The sequence below is a fragment of the Rhineura floridana genome, chromosome 3, assembly GCF_030035675.1.
Source record: "Rhineura floridana isolate rRhiFlo1 chromosome 3, rRhiFlo1.hap2, whole genome shotgun sequence".
In the NCBI taxonomy this organism is placed as follows: Eukaryota; Metazoa; Chordata; class Lepidosauria; order Squamata; family Rhineuridae; genus Rhineura; species Rhineura floridana.
The window spans coordinates 202,228,680-202,249,090 of NC_084482.1; the positions used below are offsets into that span (position 1 = coordinate 202,228,680).

A 20,411-nucleotide genomic window follows, 5' to 3' on the forward strand; every position below is an offset into this window, starting at 1 on the left:
GAGGGATGGAGGGGAGCGCTGGTGACCCATGGGGGGAACAGCACTGGTGACCAGTGTGCAGGGGGAGGGAGGAGGAGCACTGGTGACCTGTGGGAGAGGAGCGCTGGTAACAGTAGGCAGGGTTGGCAAGCAAAGCAAGCAGAGGTGGAACCCCTAGTACTAAAATTTTTTTTTTTTTAAGTTTATTAGAATACAGGCATTACAGGGAAAAGCTACTAGCATACAAGCAACTTCCCTGTGGAGCAAAAGAAAGTAGATTAAAACACCATCAACGTTGCCTGAAACTAAACGGTTCCTTACCATACCATTCTCCATAGAACTTTCTGTCTTTCTGCAGCTATCATATATATTCTTAACATACCGAGTTCCACCTTGAACTAAATCTCAATCAGCCAGCTACCTCCAAAAATAATCCCTGCCTACCTGCCCCCTGTCAATCGCAGGCTCTGCCCAGCAGGTTAAAGACATCAGGAAATATTGGAACCCAGGTTACACGCACCAGGAAGTATTTGGAGACTTTAATTCCCAGGTTGCAGGCAAAAGATGCAACATCCTCCAGATCCTCAGTGGAGTTCCCACTTCCCATTTGAGTCGCACAGGGCAGGGCAGGGCAGGTATAGCTAGTTACCTCAAGACAACAGACAGGCAAGAGTTTATATGTTCATGTAATACAAAACAGTCTATAAAAGCAAGGTCCATACAAGCAGTCCATTTCAGCAAAGACGACTTTCTTCAGTGACCAAGGCCACTTCAGTGCCTACCTGAGACATAAAGCTAGATCAGGGATGCGGAAACTCAGACCCAGGTGCCAATTGTCCTCTTTATCTGGCACATGAGAATCTCTCCAGGCCATATCCTTCACTGGCTCTGATTTGCACTTTCCTTGAGTGTTTCTGCATGGCTGGATTGTGTTCCTTAACTCTGATAATGCTTCCTGTTGGCCTAGACTGAGGATAGATGTGAGTCTGTGTAGAAACCAGCTTACTATAAAAAGGTAAAGTTGACATTAATTGCTCTGCCCAGTTCTGCATCTGGCCCTGCCCACCACTGGCATGTCCAGGCTGTCCAGGAAGGAATGTGATCCTTGGGCAGCAGCGTAGTGCCAAATTTAGAACTGCAGGGTCACTTCATTAGTCATCAGGATTGGCCTCAGAGGCCAAATATGATGGGTAGTGTCACCCACCTGTCAATCACATGACATCATTATGGTGTAAAAGGATTGATAGGTGAGATCTCCAACCCACCTATCAAGATCCCTTGCAGGGGTCCCCAAGCCACAACAGCCTACTGGCAATCAGGTGCTTGGAAATCACTGTACATGGGGCTTTGCTAGCCCTGTGCTCGACACTTCCCAAGCACCAAACATAGTGCTAACCAAGTGGTTCCATATGCACTTCCATGGGCGGGGGGGACAAAGAAGCTGGTATTTTACAGGTATTGCTGCGTGCAAGAGAGGTCCCTCTCGCAGCTGATTTGCAAAAAAAGTTTCCCGTGTTTTGCATTAGCAGCTGAGAGAAGGATTTCTTTCTTGCACATGATGCCTGCAAAATACAAGGGTCATTGCTTGACAAGCAATTCTCCTTGTCCAGACTCCCTGCAGCTATTACAGAGGGTGCGTAGGGAGAGAGGGAAAGAGAAGAGGGCTGAGAAGAGTGAGTGGAGAATGAGGTGAGGTGGTGTTTCCTCACAAAGAAGGGGGCAAAGGAAGGAAGCCTGCGGAAAGGAAAAAGGTTGTCTGTAAAATACAAGGGGAATTGCTTGTAAAGCAATTAGAGAAAGACCTCAATGGATGACTGAAGAAACTCTTAAAATGGTTAAAGAGAGAAGGAAAGCAAAAGCAAAAGGAGATAGAAACACAGTCAGAACCCTAAATGCAACAATACAGCGACTAGTATGTAGGGACAAAGAGAACTATTACAATAGCTACTGTATAGAAATAGAAGAGGACAATAAAAGGGGTAGAACAAGATCCCTGTTCCAAAAGATTAGAGAAATGAAAGGGAAATTTAAACCAAGAGTAGGGATGTTGAATAATCAACAGGGGAACACACTGACTGTCCGAGATGAAATAAAAGGAAGATGGAAGCAATACACTGAAGAACTCTACAAAAGAGATGCCCAGATGACAGATTCATTCACGGAGGAACCGTATGATGTAGAACCAGAAATTTTAGAATGTGAGGTGAAAGCTGATCTTAAAATACTTGGAAGAAACAAATCACCAGGAATAGATGGCATAACAATAGAGTTGCTACAAGCTACTGAGACTGAATCTGTCCAAATTTTGACAAAAATTTGTCAACAAATATGGAAAACTAAACAATGTCCCACAGACTGGAAGCGTTCCATATACATCCCAATTCCAAAGAAAGGGGATCCCAGGGAATGCAGTAATTATCCAACTATTGCCTTAATATCCCATGCAAGTACAGTAATGCTCAAGATTCTGCAACAAAGGCTCTTACCATATGTGCAGAAAGAAATGCCAGACATCCAAGGTGGATTTAGAAAGGGAAGAGGCACCAGAGATCACATCGCAAACATACGTTGGAACAGACCAAGGAATTTCAGAAGAAAATCACCCTGTGCTTTATAGATTACAGCAAAGCCTTTGACTGTGTAGATCATGAAAACTATGGAATGCTTTAAAAGAAATAGGGGTCCCACAGCATCTGATTGTCCTGATGCGCAACCTATGCTCTGGACAAGAGGCTACTGTAAGGACAGAATATGGAGAAACTGACTGGCTCCCCATTGGAAAGGGTGTGAGACAGGAGTGTATTTTACCACCCTATTTATTTAATCTATACACAGAACATATCATACGGAAAGCAGGATTGGGCCAAGATGAAGGAGGTGTGAAAATTGGAGGGAGAAATATCAATAATTTAAGATATGCAGATGATACCATACTACTAGCAGAAACCAGTAATGATTTGAAACAAATGCTGATGAAAGTTAAAGAGAAAAGCACAAAAGCAGGACTATAGCTGAATGTCAAAAATACTAAAGTAATGATAACAGAAGATTTATGTAACTTTACAGTTGACACTGAGGACACTGAACTTGTCAAGGATTATCAATACCTCGGCACAGTCATTAACCAAAATGGAGACAATAGTCAAGAAATGAGAAGAAGGCTAGGATTGGGGAGGGCAGCTGTGAGAGAACTAGAAAAGCTCCTCAAATGCAAAGATGTATCACTGAACACTAAAGTCAGGATCATTCAGACCATGGTATTCCCGATCTCTATGTATAGATGTGAAAGTTGGACAGTGAAGAAAGCAGGTAAGAGAAAAATCAACTCATTTGAAATGTGGTGTTGGAGGAGAGCTTTGTGCATACCATGGACTGAGAAAAAGACAAATAATTGTTAGAACCCATTAAACCAGAACTGCAGTAGAAGCTAAAATGATGAAACTGAGATTATCATACTTTGGACACATCATGAGAAGACATGATTCACTAGAAAAGACCACAATGCTGGGAAAGACAGAAGGGAGTAGAAAAAGAGGAAGGCCAAACAAGAGATGGATTGATTCCATAAAGGAAGCCACAGATGTGAACTTACAAGATCTGAACAGGGTGGTTCATGACAGATGCTCTTGGAGGTCGCTGATTCATAGGGTCACCATAAGTCGCAGTCGACTTGGAGGCACGTAACAACAACTGTGAGAAAGTGCGAGGGAAGAGAGCCTCACAGAGGATGGAGTAAGACAGAAATAGCAACGGACGAAGTGGGCAAAGAGCGAGGCTGCCTGTATTTTATAAGGGGAAGAAACCTGCTTTTGGTAGATCAGCTGTGAGAAGGAATTCTCTTGCGTGCAAGTGATGTCTGTAAAATACCTCCACTCTTCTTAGCCCTTTGCTTCCCCCATCCACTTTCTCACAATCTGCAGAAAACACCATCAAGGAAGACAAAAAAATACTTTACAAGCAACACACCTTGTATTTTACAAGCAGCCTTCCTTCCTTTGTCCTCCTTCCCTGAGAGCAAATGCTGCACTGCCTCACTCTTAGCCCTATGCTCCCCACCCCCCAGTGTGGCTCTCTTCACCCATCCTCCACTTTGGCAGCTATTAGTTTTTATGGGACCGTTTGAAAGCCCTTCTTTTTAGCTCTCTGCAACACAGGATGAAAACTATGCTTAGGATGAAGCAAATCAGAAGCTTCCATTTAGGCTGAAGAATATCAAATAAGATCCCCCACTCCCCACGCAGCTAAAACTTCTAGATAGTCCTTTTCTCCCTTGAGTGGGTTCTTTCATGGGATGTAAGACTGCCCTTCTGACTGAATCTCCTCCCACAATCAGAACACTCATATGGCTTCTCTCCTGTGTGGATTCGCACATGGGTCATGAGGTTTCCCTTCTGGCGGAAGCGTTTCCCACAGTACAAGCATGGATATGGATTCTCATCAGTATGGATCCTCTCATGTATTACAAGGTTTGACTTCTGAGAAAAATTCCTCCCACAGTGTGAGCACTTGTACGGGTCTTCCTCTGTGTGGATTCTCTTATGTGCAATGAGATCACATTTTCGACTGAAGCATCTCTCACAATCCGAACACTTAAAAGGTCGCTCTCCCATGTGGGTCTTCTCATGGATAATAAGATTGCATCTCTGAGAGAAACCTTTTCCACAGTCCAAGCACTTGAAAGGTTTCTCTCCCGTGTGGATTCTCATGTGTTTCCTAAAAACTGAGCTGCGAGTGAAGACTTTCTCACAATGTGGGCATCTGTATACATTCTCCCCTGTGTGAATTCTCCCGTGTGCTGTAAGGCTCGAGCTATGATAGAAGGTCTGTCCACAGTCTGTGCATGCATATGGTTTGTCTCCTGAGTGGATTTTCTCATGTGCTCTAAGATTTGAGCTGTGGGTGAAGCTTCTCCCACAGTCAGAGCACTCGTACGGTTTCTCTCCTGTGTGGGTTCTTTCATGTACTAGAAGGTTGGTGCTTCGGCTGAAAGTTTTCCCACACTCTGAGCACTTATACTTTGACTCTCCTGTATGCATTCTTTTGGTGTTTATGGTTTCAGCTCTGTTGGAAGCTGCCTTTGACATCAGTACATGGTTTTACAGCATTATAATCATGATCTGTAGCTTCTTCCCCATCCAAATCATCTGAACAGGAAGCAGCTTCATCCATACTTTTCACTAGATCATTTCTTCTCTTGTGCTCTGGTCCCTGCTGATCCCCTGGCCTTGTTCCCTCCCTAAAATACTGCAAAGGGTTGCTTCTTCCCAGTAATGGGACATTCAGTTCCACTTGCTCCACACCTTCCTCCTGAAGGTTCTCCCTCTTATTCTCGTGCACCTACCCATCACCTGCAGAACAAAAAGGAGAATCACAGTATGAGTCACATCCTACTCTGGATGCCTATTTATTACAAAAAATATTACTCCACACATTGGTCCAAAGATTTTTAGAATGGCTCATCATGGTCTAAAAGCACCAAATGTAGCAGCGACATAGAAGATGAAAAGCTGGAATCCATGAAGTCTAAAAATCCTGAGCAAATAAAAAAGAGTTTGCCCAATTCCAGAAAGACAACAAGCTTGGCATCAGGTCAGCAAAGAGACCATCCCATAAGGCAGGGTGAGGAACTTCAGGCCCAGAGGCCAAATGAACCCTCCATGCCCTTCTATTTGGCCCTTGGGACCCTTCCCATGCCACATTCTGTCTCAAGTACATTAGCCTCGCTGAAATGTGTCTTTCAACTGTGATAATGCCTCTTGCTTGCCCAGAAGGGAGGGAGGGAGGGGGAGAGAGAGAGAGAGAGAGAGAGAGAGAGAACCCTCTGCCTTTTGCATGGCTGGAATGTAATCTACTACACAAAGGTAAGATTCACATCCATTGCTCTGTGCACTTTTGCATCTGCCCCTGGACCCCACTGGTATCCAGCCCTTGGAAAGTTGCCCACAAGTGAATGTGGCCCTTGGGCTGAAAAGGGATCTTCCAACTCTGCCATAAGGGATGCCACCACCAAGAAAGCCCTATCCCCAGTCATGTTCCACCTCGCTTCCTAAGGCAGGGGCCTGAGAGAAGAATCTCTTTGGCCAATTTAAATATTTATTTATATCAACATTTATGCGCCACCCCCAATTCCCAGAGGGCTGCCTACAATAAACAAGTTAAAATACAATCCAAACAAGAATGCAAATGCAGCATAACATGAAGCAACAGGGAACAAACTTGGCTGAAAACAGCAGGATTCTCAAGCTGCATAAGCAGACCTCAGAAACGTCAACGCTCCAAACCCTGCAGTCCCTTAAGGACTTCCCAGCTTTTAAAAAAGTCTTCACCTGATCCTAACTTAGGGAGCAATCCTACACAACTGAGTGGGTCTGACTGTTCCCAATTCTCTCAGAGGCCTACTGGGGTAACTGGTTCAGGTAGATTTTGTTGGTGGGGCTCTTGTGGATCCAGGGTGTGGACAACGCATTGTTGTAGGAGGGAGTGGTTCCAGCTGCCCTGAAAGAGGCAGTGATCTGACCGCTCCTGAAAACGCCCGCCCTGGACCCATTGGTTTGTGACAACTACTGCACGGTCGCAAATACCTCCTTTTTAGGGAAGGTGATTGAAAGGGTTGTGGTACAGCAATTGCAAGTACTCTTGGATTTCTTAAAATTTTATTAAAGAACAACTCTTTAACCTTTACATATGCCAACTTTCCAATTAAAACATTACAAACATAAATTACATTAAGTTGTACTAACCCAACGTCTAGTATATTTTAATTTTAACCCCTCCCGCCCTTCAAAGAACATACTAACCCCTTTCTCCCTCCCACCCTAAGTCCCCTGAGAAAAACAGAACTGTTTGCATAGTTAATCATACCGATAAAAGGGAAAGTTCTTTAACTTAACCCTATATATCTTGCTGCAACTGACAAATGTCCTTGTAAATCACTCCAAAGCGTATGTAATAAATTTCCACCATGTAGAATTGAAATTGTCTTTTCCAATCTCAAGAGAGATGAAGTAAATGGGTAATTTTCTCTAATAAATCAATGTCCCATACATTTTTATCCATGCCAATATATTCAAATCTTTTAATTCTTTCCATCTTTGTATCATCGTTTGACATGCTGCCAGAAGCAATAGAGATATCAATTCTTTAAATTTAATATTCGCATTCTGATCTTCAAATAAGGATAATAAAAATAACTCAGCAGAACATACAATCTTTCCCCCTGTGATTTTGAGAAGTTCTCTGTGAACTTCCCCCCCAAAAATCTGAATTCGGGGGCAGGTCCACCAGAGATGAAAATATGTACCTTTTCCCTGACACCCTGTCCAACAGGCAGGATTCATTAGAGATGTGATTCGGACAATTTGAACTGGAGTTCTGTGCCACCTATGATAGATTTTTAAGCTCATTTCTTTCAGATTGGCTGAAACCAACTTAAATGGTTTCAACATCCAGAGTGCCTTCCACTTTTTATCTTCTATTTTTATATTATCCTCCCATATTTGTTTGGGGAAAAGAGGAGGTCCTGTTTGGGTGTCTATTAAAATTTTATAAAAAGGTTTTACTATCCCTTTCCCTGTCGATCCCCGATTCAGAACAACCAGTTCAAACTGCACAAGTGACCTTGTAGCATCCCGAAGAAAATGTGCCATTTGTATTTCCTATAACCAATTTAAATTCCATTCCGGAATATCAATTTTCAGTTGTTGTATTGTTACTGGAGTATCTTGCATAAAAAGATCTTTTATTCTATAATATCCACTTGTTTCTCATTGCTTAATTCTATTATGTGCAAGTACTCTAGGATGAAACAGATCATCTTGACCCATTCCAATCTGGGTTCAGGCCTGGTTATGGGATTGAATCGGCCTTGATCACCCTCATGGATGACCTTTATCGGGAGAAGGACAGGGGGAGTGCGACCCTGTTATTCTTACTTGATCTCTTGGTGGCTTTTGATACCATTGACCATGTTATCCTTCTGGGCCGACTTAATGAGATGGGTATTGGAGGCACTGTTTTACAGTGGTTCCAATCCTAACTCCAGGATCATTTTCAGAGAATAGCATTGGGCAATTGTCTTTTAGCCCCCTGGCAGTTGTGCTGTGGGGTGCCGCAGGGTACCATCTTGTCCCCGATGCTGTTTAACATCTATATGAAGCCCTTAGGAGCGGTGATCAGGAGATTTGGAGTGAGGTGTCAGCGGTATGCTGATGATACCCAGCTCTGTTTCTTTGTAACATCTGAATTGGGAGAGACTGTGCAAGCCCTGGACAGGTGCCTGGATTCAGTGATGGGCAGGATGAGGGCCAATAAACTGAGTCTGAATCCTAGCAAGACAGAGGCGCTGTGGGTTGGTGGTTTCCGAGTTCAGATAATTGGTCAGTTGCCTGCTTTGGATGGGGTCACATTCCCTCTGAAAGAGCAGGTCCGTAGTCTGGGGGTGCTCCTGGATCCATCTTTGTCGCTAGAGGTATAGGTGACGTCAGTGGCTAGGATTGCCTTTTCCCAGCTTCGGCTGGTAAGACAGCTGCAGCCTTTTCTGGACCAGGACAGCCTGGCCACTGTTGTCCATGCACTGGTAACCTCCAGGCTGGATTCCTGTAATGCACTCTATGTGGGGCTGCCCTTGAGGTTGGTCAGGAAGCTGCAGCTGGTGCAAAAGCGGCGGTGTAACTGCTGACTGGGGCAGGATATAGCCAACATGTCACTCCGCTGCTGAAAGAACTGCACTGGCTGCCAATTAGCTACCAGGCCAAGTTCAAGGTTCTGGTTTTGGTGTACAAAGCCCTATGCAGCTTGGGACCAGGATACCTGAAAGATCATCTTACCCCTTATATACCCAATTGATCGCTATGCTCTGCAGGTGAGAGCCTCCTGCAGATATCATCTTATCAGGAGGTCCATTCTGCACAACATAGGAAGGGGTCCTTTAGTATTGTGGCACCTACCCATTGGAATTCCCTCCCCTTAAATATTAGACAGGCAGTCTCTGTATTGCTCTGTATTGCCTACTGAAGACCTTCCTCTTTCAACAAGCCTTTTAATTAGAAATCTTATCCAAGAATGTGTCTGTATTGGAATTGCTTTTTAAGATGTTTTTAAAGCTTTCTTTTTTTAAAGATATTTTAAAAGATGTTTTGTTTTAACATTTTAAAGATGTTTTGTTTTAACATTTTAAAGATGTTTTGTTTTAATATATTTTGAAGTCTGTTTTTATGATGTTTCCAAGTGTTTTTAATGTTTTCGTTTGCCGCCCTAGTCGCCTGCTGGGAGGAAGGGCAGGATATAAACAAACAAACTTAGGGAAGGAGGCTGAGGGCTGAAGGAGGCTGCAGCCACCTTTCTTTGCTGGTGCCATGGGATGCCAGCTGGCGGAAACCACCCTAGAAGTAGAGGATAGCATGGTGAGGCTCTGTCACTCACTGAATCACCCTCCAGCTGAGTAGCTGCTGCATACTGAGACAGTAGTGATGCCTCTCCCTTTCTCTGTCCCAGTATGTAGCAGCAACTCAGCTGAAATGGTGCAGTTCTTCCCTAGTGTGCGGCCTGCTCCTTAGAGCAGCAGAAGACATCTCCATCACGGCTGTTCTTCTGCTGGCAGTGATCCGCAGGGGGTGGGGCCAGAAAGGGGGCATGTCCAAGGTAGGGAAGGGAGAGAAATTTGATTCAGTTCACATTTGAAGCTGAATCCATCCAATTGAAAAGCACCAAAACACAACCATCCTTCAAAATTTGCACTTAAGCTGAATTTTGCAATGCACTTCGCCAACCAACCAATGTTTGCAAAAATGCATACGTTAGGGGAAAGTGTGCATAAATATTAGCATATTAATGAAAACAACATTAAAAATGTATCATATTAGGAGAAAGTGATTGCCAAAATGTGTTCATTTAAATGCAAATTGCTGTAGAAATGTGGGGAACTGAATTTAAGACTGGACAAACTGAGGGAACTCAAATTGACAGTTCCTTCCATCCTTGACTAGGGGAGGTCTTGGATCCACAGGATCAGAAGCTTCCTCATTCCACTAAAAGGGCAAAAAACTATACATGCCCCAGAGCTGACACAGTAGCACTCTGGGCTCCTTCTGGGAGGAAGGGCAAGATATAAATTTAATAAATAAATAAATGGTTATTTTCCCTTCCATTGGTGTCAACGGGGAACAGAAACATCCACCCACCTACACTTTCTTCCTGGACTAGAGCAAATAATCTTGCTCCTTGACCTCAACAAGAAGTGAATTAGTAGGGATAGGGAAAACATTAAATTCAGTTCGCAGTGAAAGGCAATTTTGGTTTCTCTCAGCTTCTTGTTCTTCCGGTCTTAAGTTCAGTTCCCCATGTTTCCACATCAGTTTGAGAATTTCTTTATATATTAAAAGTCCTCATGAAATTCCAGAGCATTTTAATGCAAATTTCTCCTAATAGACACATTTTTGCAAAGCAATTTTCCTTTCTATAATGTGTTCTTGTATGCTGTTTCCCCAAATATACACATGCTTATGCACATGTTACCCTAGTATATGTGTTTTTGTGTACATTACTTGGCTAGAAAACTGCACTGAGGAATTTGGTGAAGTGTGAATTTCAAAGGATGACTGTGTTTGAGTAGGTTTATTGTTTTGGGAAGTGCAAATTTGGTCGGTTTGCCTTTAAATGCAAACTAAATCGAATTTCTCCCCCCGTCACTAACCATTTTGCAAGCTTTTCCAAAACTTTATTTTGGGGGTGGGGTGGCATGGGGAGGGTGCTGCTGTCTTTTTAAAGTTGCTGTTCAGTAGCTCCTAGTTTTTTCTTACTGGTTTCAGGAAATTTTTTTGCACAGTGTTTACATTTCTTTCTGTTAATAATTCATTTACCCCACACTTTTCAGGGCATTTCCTACCCACAAAAAGGCCATTAAAAAAAGAAAGTGAATTTGTTGCACCAGAGTTCTTTGATCTACTAATTGCACAAACATAAATATCCAGGATGCCCTTCAGCAATACACTGACAGTCTGTAAGCAACCTGTTTTATGTTTATTGACAGATTGACTGTATGATGTTATTGTGTTTTATGGATATTGTTTCCTGCTTTGGGATTCTTTTTTATAATAAAAAGCAGGTAACAATTTTTGTTATCAATAATAATAATAATAAAGTATGGGGTGTATCCAAAGTAGCAGGAAGTCTCTCCATCAGTGCAAGGATTTCTTCTGGTGCAACCAAACGTTCTCCCTTTCTCCTCCACCCCCCCAAAAAATCTAATTGGTGGGTTCCCCCAACCCTCCCGCATGGCAGGAGAAGGAGGGGGAAGAAGTCCTCTTGTGCTAGCGGTAATCTTTGCGCTAGTACAATTATTTTATTTTGTTGAATCCTGCCCAATGTCACGTTTAATTTCCTTTGTAAGTCGCCTTCAAAACACTGGCAGAAAGGCGGGATAGAAGACAACAATAACTGATAGAAATAATAAAAATAGTAGTAGTCGTTTAATAATAACAACAACAACAACAACAGTGGCATCTCCCAAAGGCACAATGAAATGATGATAGCATCTCCCAAAGACGAAAAAAGGGACAATGGTTTACCAGGGTCAAACACCAGAAAACGGAGTCAGACGGAGCAGCGTCTGCACGCACCGGATTCTCCTTCGTGGTCAGTATCCCTCCGTCCTTCTCTTGCAACCCGCTCGCCGGCTGCTGCTGTTTATAACCTGGCATTTGCTAGGATTCCCTTTTAAACCTCCTCGTTGCAGCCTCAGCAGTGCAGCCAAGGGTTGCTGCGTAGACCGTGTCCTCTTAATGCTGGGGAAGGAAAAGAGCCCTTCTAAAAGGTGTCTGGTAAGGAAGCGGGCTCCCTATTCATCTCCCCCCCCTTTAGGCCTTTCTAGGAATCGGAAGGGTACTCCTTGGATTTAACCGTTTCATGGATGAACACTCAGCCGCTTTTCTGCGGTTACTTCCAGTCAGAGCGCCAGTTTGTGGGGCGTTCTGAGTCCTGATTTGTTTGCGGGGAGACTAGGCCGTATCAGCTATTTCCTGAGCATTCTTCTGCTTTGTTTGTGGGGAGGTTAGGCGAAGTTGCATCGAGCAACTGTTACCCTATCCTTTCTAGGGCATTTTCCCCATTCATTTTCCTTACCGCAAAGGGGCACTTCCAGTCTGTCACTGTTTCTGGGTGGATTCAATGACATACCAGTAAATTCACATCGTGCAATTAAAGCTGATTTTGAGCTGTTATGCAACAAATCTACTTCCCAAAAAGTTTTGTGTGAGTGTGTGTGATAAGGAAAGTGAAGGGGAAAGCGCAGGATAAAACACTGGCTTTGAAGGAACATTGTCTAACCTCCCTGTAACACATCACTGTGAATGCTCATTAAATAGCCAACAGCATATCGTCTCCCTGCAAACCAATCAGGATGAATGGTTAATAATCAGTTTGTCTGGATGCTTCCCAAAAATCCTGTTTGTGCAACCTGAACTTGCTGATATGTGACTGAATCCCACCCCAAAACAGCGGCAGTCTGGAAGCACCCTAAGTGGAAAAGGAGGAAACTTGTGCCTGGGAGGACTTCCAGGCTGTCAGGACCATAGCTCAGTGGCAGAACTGAACTGGAGCAGTGGGTAGCAACAGACAAAAGACAACCTATTCTTTCCCCTGCTGATTCCTCCTCTAAAGTGTTGTTTTTGCAGGCTTTCCTTTGCCCCTTCCTCCTTTCTCTTCCGGTCCTCTCAGTCAGTTAGTAATGGCTCCCCGTGTACAAGCCGCATGTAGTAATAAGCCTTAAGTTTCTTAATTCTTTCAACTACCAGTCTTAGCAAACCAGTTATTTCTGCGCTCCAATTCAATTCAATTCAATCAATGGCGATCACTCGTGACCGAGTAAGATTGTCTTCCAAAATAAAGTCTTTAACAGTGGGTCCATAAGTGACTATGGAGGCCAGTCCTAGATCCACACAGCCTCCCACAGTGAGGACATAGGTTTCCAGATGGAAGACGGTTGCGATGAGGATTTGTTTCACATGCCTTAGGCAGACTATGTTTAGGGCACCTTTTCTAGCCCCCTCCCCATACGGGATGAGCAGAGTGGATCCTGAATAGGACTACTCAGTTGTGGATATAGCTGCTGAACTACTCAGCTGCCTCGGTCCTTGAGCCAGGATGACTGAGTCTGTATCCACCACCCATATGCTGGTCCGTGACTGGGGGCTTCCAGATTTCACAGTCCAGCCCCCGACACCATTTGCCAATCACCATGGGACTTTTGGTTTGGTATGGAAGACACCTGTGGGTGAATTTGTTTTATGTGGGGAGATTGGCGCACAACGATCAACACACAATCTTGACAGAAAAAGGCTTTAATCCAATGGCATGGATACCACAATGATTGGAAGTCTTTTATCTGCTGCAGCGTTCACCCACCTTCACAGCCATTGTAACATACACATTGTTATCCTCCGCCTGTTCTGCCACTGAGGACATTCTTGGATCGTTCTTTGTCTGGTTCCTCTCCCTTGACCTTACCGCCATGGGTGACCCTGCTGGGAGCACATGACTCCCGACGGCATCGCTCACAGGGTGCATTGGAACACGCAAGCCCACTCACCTCTATTTATTTATTTATTTATTTATTTATTTATTTATTTAATTTAATTTAATTTATATACCGCCCGAAGCCCAAAGGCTCTCTGGGCGGTGTACATAAAAGGTAAAAGCAAGGACAATATATAAATACAATAAATACCATAACTCAAAAAACAAAAACACACAAACAATACGAGAACCAAACAACATCCAGAATATAACATAGTAATAAAATACTGTAAAAATACACTTTAAAATGCCTGGGAGTATAAAAAAGTTTTCACCTGGCGCCGAAAAGATAGCAGCGTCGGTGCCAGGCGCACCTCATTGGGGAGACCATTCCACAGTTCGGGACCCACAACCGAAAAGGCCCTATTTCTAGTCACCATCCTCCGAGCTTCTTGATGGGATGGTATTCGGAGGAGGGCCTTAGATGTTGAGCGCAGTGTATGGGTAGTTTCATATTGGGAGAGGCGCTCCACCAGGTATTGCGGTCCCATGCCGTATAAGGCTTTATAGGTCAAAACCAGCACTTTGAATTTAGCCCGGAAACAAATAGGAAGCCAGTGCAGACGGGCCAAAACAGGTGTTATATGAGCGGACCTTCTGGTCCGCATCAACAATCTGGCCGCTGCATTCTGGACTAACTGTAGTTTCCGAACTATCTTCAAGGGCAGCCCAACGTAGAGCGCATTGCAGTAGTCCAATCTACAAGGTGACGATCCAACGAGTGGGTCCGCTCCAATATATATCTACCAAATACTCTAATGCTGCTTTGCACACAGAAGGTCCCAGATTCAATCCCCGGCATCTCCTGGTAGGGCTGGGAAGGTACCCCAGCTGGAGTCCTGAAAAGACAACATTGATCTAGATTGAGCAAAGCTCTGACTCAGTATAAGGCAGCTTCCTATGTTCCTATGATGTTTTGCAGGTAGGAGCAAGTTGGTGCTCTTGCAAAAACAAAACAATAGCCCCACCAAAAAAAACCCTGAACATTTTGCATTAAGGGAAAGTGATGAGAAAACTAAGGATAACCATTGCTTGATGCCACGCTGTATAACCTCACTGCAGACAAATCAGAATGAATATAACAGTCGACGCCATAAAAGCTCCCTGAAAACTTTGCACAAGCAAATCAGGATGAATGCTCAATAAGCAAGTTGTATGGAAGTGAACCAGATTGGACTGAATGGGCCTGGGGGCTTGCCTTGAGAGAAGCAGAATTCTTACAGGGCAAGGGCCATCTGGGTAGGAAAACGCATGGCACATGCAAATTACCTGTGTGATGATCATAATTGCATACACACACACACAGCCCAGGCACCTCCAAACACACACACACACCAGGCACTCCCAAACACATACAGGGACTCATGCACACAAACGCACACAGGCACTGACAAACTGCTCCCCTCCCCCAGAACTCACTAACCACTCCCCTCCCTCAGGCATTCACAAACCTTACTGGCCTCCCACCTGTCTAGGCTGCCACTGCTGCCACCACCACCGAGAGATGTAAAATTTCTGGAAATTTTGAAGCCATGGAAAGAACTCTGTGTTTTTTTCAGGAAAAAATGGAAAATTTTGGAAAAAATCCAATATTAGCACTTTTTACAGATTGAATGTCACTTTGTTACTTCAGGAACATAAAGTGTAATTATGTACAAGTTGGTACGGCATAAAATTATCACATTTGGTATATTACAAGTACACTTTATTCAAAGAATTATTACAAACTAAATTTACTTTTTAAAATTTTTACTTTTTTTGTTAGAAATGGAGCTACAAGCTCCAGAACTGTAAGTAATCTCTTTCGTTTTGCCAGTTTATGAAGAGTAGGCAAAAAACAATTTTAAAAAAACAGACATGAAAGTTAAAGAGGAAAGCACAAAAGCAGGACTACCGCTGAATGTCAAGAAGACTAAAGTAATGACAACAGAAGATTTATGCAACTTTAAAGTTGACAACGAGGACATTGAACTTGTCAAGGATAATCAATACCTCGGCACAGTCATTAACCAAAATGGAGACAATAGTCAAGAAACGAGAAGAAGGCTAGGACTGGGGAGGGCAGCTATGAGAGAACTAGAAAAGGTCCTCACATGCAAAGATATATCACTGAACACTAAAGTCACGATCATTCAGACATGGTGTTCCCGATCTCTGTGTATGGATGTGAAAGGTAGACAGGGAAGTGGATAAGAGAAAAATCAACTCATTTGAAATGTGGTGTTGGAGGAGAGATTTGCGCATACCATGGACTGCGAAAAAGACAAATAACTGGGTGTTAGAACAAATTAAACCAGAACTATCACTAGAAGCTAAAATGATGAAATTGAGTTTATCATACTTTGGACACGTAATGAGAAGACATGATTCACTAGAAAAGACAATCCTGGGAAAAATGGGAGTGGAAAAACAGAAGGGAGTAGAAAAAAAGGAAGCCCAAACAAGAGATGGATTGATTCAATAAAGGAAGCCACAGACCTGAACTTGCAAGATCTGAAGAGGGTGGTTTATAACAGATGCTCTTGGAGGTCACTGATTCATAGGGTCACCATAAGTCGTAATCGACTTGAAGGCACATAACAAACTTTCTTCTATCTGTCCTCAATCTTCCAACATTTAGCATCACTGGATGACCAGTATGCTTCTGGATACCAGTGCTGGAAACTGGAGGAGGGAAGAGTGTTGTTGCACTCAAGTCCTGCTTGCAAGCTTCCCATAGGCATCTGCTTGGCCACTGTGAGTTCAGGATACTCAACTAGATGCCTGTGTCACATCATGCCTAATTTTATACATCTTCAACATGCCCCTCAAAAAAGCTCCAAGTGTTGTAACATTTCCTCAGAAAAGCGTTGTTCCACCCCTTAATCACTTTGGTTGCCCTTTTCTGAACCTTTTCCAGCTCTCCGATATCCTTTTTGAGGTAAGGTGACCAGAACTGTAGACATTATTCCAAAAGCAGTCGCAGCATAGATTTGTACAACAGCATTATGATATTGACAGTTTTATTTTCAATACCGTTCCTAACAATCCCATTAAATTTGCCATTTTCACAGCTGCTGCACACTGGGTTGACATCTTTATCAGGCTATCCGCTACAACCCCAAGGTCTCGTTCTTGGTCAGTCACCCCCAGTCGAGACCCCATGAGCGCATATGCGAAATTAAGGGTTTTTGCTCCAATATGCAAAACTTTACACTTATTTACATTGTCACTGCCAATTCAAACCCACTTATTGTATATGTGAAATTACGATTTTTTTACCTGGACAAGCATCACTTTACACTGACTTTGATTTAACCAATCCTCACACTGCTTGGTCTGGTGTGCTGACATAAAAAACATAATTATAATTATTTTACAATATAAATAGAGAGAGTGATATACACAGATGAGCTTCAAAGATACACACACACACACAACAATTCAAATAACGCTAAACACTCTGTTTCTACATTCATATTTGGGGGTTGGGGAATTCTTGTACACAGTTTCTTCAAGAGGAAATAAATAAAAGGCCACCATATTATTGCAAAATTTTCAAAAGAGATACAACTTCAGCTAAGGCCTGGTTCACATAGAGGGAGCACACCTGTCTCTGGGAGGTACCATGTTGGACTGCCAGCCGGCGGGTTATGCTCGTGTGTCTGAATGCATACCCCCCCAAAAATCTCCTGCAAATAGAAAAATAGCATGTTTAGGCAAAAACCCTTCTCTTTTATACACTAGTTTTCTCTATATAGGGGATTTATTTATTTATCATTTAGTATATTGTGCTCCCACCTGCAATCAGAAGTGGTACATCCTAGACACAGCTTTACTGCTTAAGTGGAAACTAGGCCGAGTACACACCATAGATTTAGAGCACATTTAAAGCACATCCCCCCCAAAGAATCCTGGGAAATGTAGTTTATCCCTCACAGAGCTTCAGTTCCCAGCACCCTCAACAAACTACACTTCCCAGTATTCTTTGGGGAGAAAATATGCTTTAAATGAATGGTGTGCACACAGCCCCAGAGGATTGTTTTTTATTTTTTTTAGGAGGGGGGTTAGCTAGGTTCAGCAAAGCTCCTAGAGAGCTTTTCCAATCACATTTCAATATCTGAAATGTCTGGTTCCTCCTATACCTTAACAATGCAAATTGTGGCTCCAAAGAGAGACTACGTTAGCAAATAATTCTAAGCCATAGTTTATTTTAACCATGGTTTGTCCAAAAATTTGCCGATTTTCTCAGTCAGAGCTTCTCCATGGTCCTCCCTCCTAAATGGATTCTCCGATGTACCCGAAGGCCTGAGCTATGCCCAAAGTTCTTCCCACAGTCAGAGCAAGTATATGACTTCTCTCCTTTGTGACTTATCTCATGGGCCAGGAGACACGACTTCTGGATGAAGCTTCTTCCGCAGTCCGAACACTTATAGGGCTTCTCACCTGTATGGATTCTCTCATGAGTCAGAAGGCCCGATCTGGTTGTGAACCTTTTCCCGCACATTGAGCACATGTACGGCTTCTCTCCAGTGTGAGTCCTCACATGGGCCCGAAGCGTTGAACCCTTGCCAAAGCTCCTCCCACAGTCCGAGCACTTATGTGGCCTCTCTCCAGTGTGGATTCTTTCATGAGCCTTAAGGTTGCAACGGTACTTGAAACTCCTTCCGCAGTGGCAGTGGTGGAGCTTTAGCTGGCCTTTGCCCTCTTCCCACCCAAAGTTACCTCCCTTACTGGGAAGAGCTCCATCCATGGTCTTCTCCGGCTTGGTTCCCTGTTGACTCCCAAGCCTTGTTCCTTCTCCACAATGCCAAGAAACCTTCCCTCTTCTCAACAGCACATCTCTGAGCTCTAGCTGCTCTGGGTTTTCCTGCTGAAGACAATACCCCTTGTTTTCAAGCACTCCTGGATGAATAAAAAAGGAGAAACTTGATGTGAATTCTCTGCTCTGGCTAAAGGCTATCTATTTACACTCGGGCTGGGAACTTCCAGCCCTTTGCTGAATTTCACCAGCCCCCCGCCGAGGAAAGCTTTAAAATGTACAGAACAGGCTTGGCCTCTGAGATTCCTAATCTGCACCTTCAAAGTTCCCCATTCTCAGGAACACCTTTGAAAATACACACTAGTTGGCAGAGCATCTGCTTTGCATATAGAAGGCCCCAGGTTCAATCCTCGACATCTCCAGGCAGGGTTGGGAGAGATGCCTGTCAAAACCCCTAGAGAGCCACTGCCAGTCAGAGTAGACAATATTGAGCTAGATGGACCAGTTGTCTGACTTGGTATAAGGCAGCTTCCTTATACCATCTGGAGGCCACAGGCTCCTCCACCCCTGCCTATGACCTCCAGTTGTTGTTGGACTCCGATTCCCATCAGCACCAGCCATCAAGCCCCATGATCAGGGATGATGGGAGCTGGAGTCCAGCAATATCTGGAGAGTCACAGGTTCTCCACCCTGTCCTATGTTCTAGATGTTCCGACTTGAGATATAGCAGCTTCATATGGCCTCACACTACTGCCACGTCAAACACTGAACATACGTCTGTTAAAGCACGTTATACCGAGTGAGAGTATCGGTCTACCTTAGCCCAGTACTGCCTATTCAAATGTCAGTGGGTTAAGGATGGGTCTCAGGGAGAGGAATATCTTCCCAATCCCTGCTATCCCCAGATCCTTTTACCTGGAGCTGCCAGGGATTGAAGCAGTGAACCTTCTTTCTGCCACTGAGCTACAGTCCTTCTCCTTCCTTCAGTTCAGCCTCCAATCTGCTTAAAACTCCATGGAATTCTTCTGCTTAATGCTGACATTTCTCACCTGTGTAGATTCTCTCATGTGCTGCGACACTTTCACTATGACAGAATCTCCTCCCACAATAGGAGTATTTATGTGGCTTCTCTCTCAGGGGGCTTCTCTCATTTGCCACAAGGGTTGAGCTTTCACCGGAGGTTTCCACTTGGCATAGCAGTTCCTGTGGTTTCTCAGCAGTGTGGCTTATCCAAATGTCTGAGCCCAACCTGGATCGCCCTCCGAGGTCACCATGTGTCTTTTCTCCTTTGCCATGCAGGATGTTCTTCTGGGCTGCGGTCACTTTCCTTTGACAGCCCCCTTCCCAATAGGAAAGGGTTTCGGCCACACTCTTTTCCACAACCTTTCCCTGCTCCTCTTCCGGCTCTCGCTGAATCCGAAGTCTTGCTGCCTCCTCGTAATACTGGAAGACATTGCCTGTTTCCAGGGACTCTGTTTTTGATGGCACCTGCTCAGAACTTTCCTGATGAAGACCCTCCTTGTTCTCATGCATCTGCCCATCAACTGCAAGAATCAACAAAGTATCATGCCCAAATTCACATTTAAAATCATACCAAAGAAATTGAGGGACTTCATTTTTAAAAAAGCACATGACCAGCACTCGATAAAAGGTTGCCTAATATAGGAAAACAACATAAATAAGAATTGAAAAAGAAATACAATAGACTTAATAACTAACATCTGAGTCATTATTTAGGGTGCAGAACCCCCAGTTTCTGGCCAGATACAGCCCTCAGTAGAATTTCATCCAACCCTCTGGGTCTCTGTGATGTTCCTGTATTAGTGTAAATAGGGTAAGTGCTGTTTGTATAGGAGATACATGGTAAGTAGAATGAAAGAGGAAGGGGGAGTGAATGGGCAGTAGAATGCTGGATGATTGGCTGAATGTTTAAAATGGCTGACAGTATAAAAGGAAGAATGACAGTGGAATCTGGGTGGTGATGAAAGGGAGTGGGTTGTTTTGGTGGGTTTGAGAGAGTTGTTTGTCAGGAGAGCGTGGAGAAGGAGGGGGGTGGAGTTCGGATTAGTATTAGATAAAACCACATGCTTATGTGCCTTATGAAGAAATCTTGTTATCTTTG

The 20,411-nt window shown here is 43.8% G+C and overlaps 1 protein-coding gene across 3 annotated transcripts in view; it reads right to left on the minus strand.

Annotated features, from left to right (window-relative positions):
- Positions 1-240: 240 nt before the first annotated feature.
- The window catches only part of LOC133381095 (zinc finger and SCAN domain-containing protein 2-like), a 28,666-nt gene continuing 8,495 nt past the window's right edge, over positions 241-20,411 (minus strand). The window contains exons 4-6 of one of the 3 annotated variants that reach the window (XM_061619650.1): positions 19,339-19,833; positions 17,925-18,432; positions 241-4,956 (exon numbers count right to left, since the gene is read on the minus strand). In XM_061619650.1, coding sequence (XP_061475634.1) covers positions 4,230-4,956; positions 17,925-18,432; positions 19,339-19,833 — 1,730 coding nt within the window. In that variant the 3' untranslated portion in view covers positions 241-4,229. Of the gene's footprint in view, positions 4,957-16,505; positions 18,433-19,338; positions 19,834-20,411 lie in introns of those variants that run through there. The other 2 variants (XM_061619649.1, XM_061619648.1) reach the window with 2 other exon arrangements.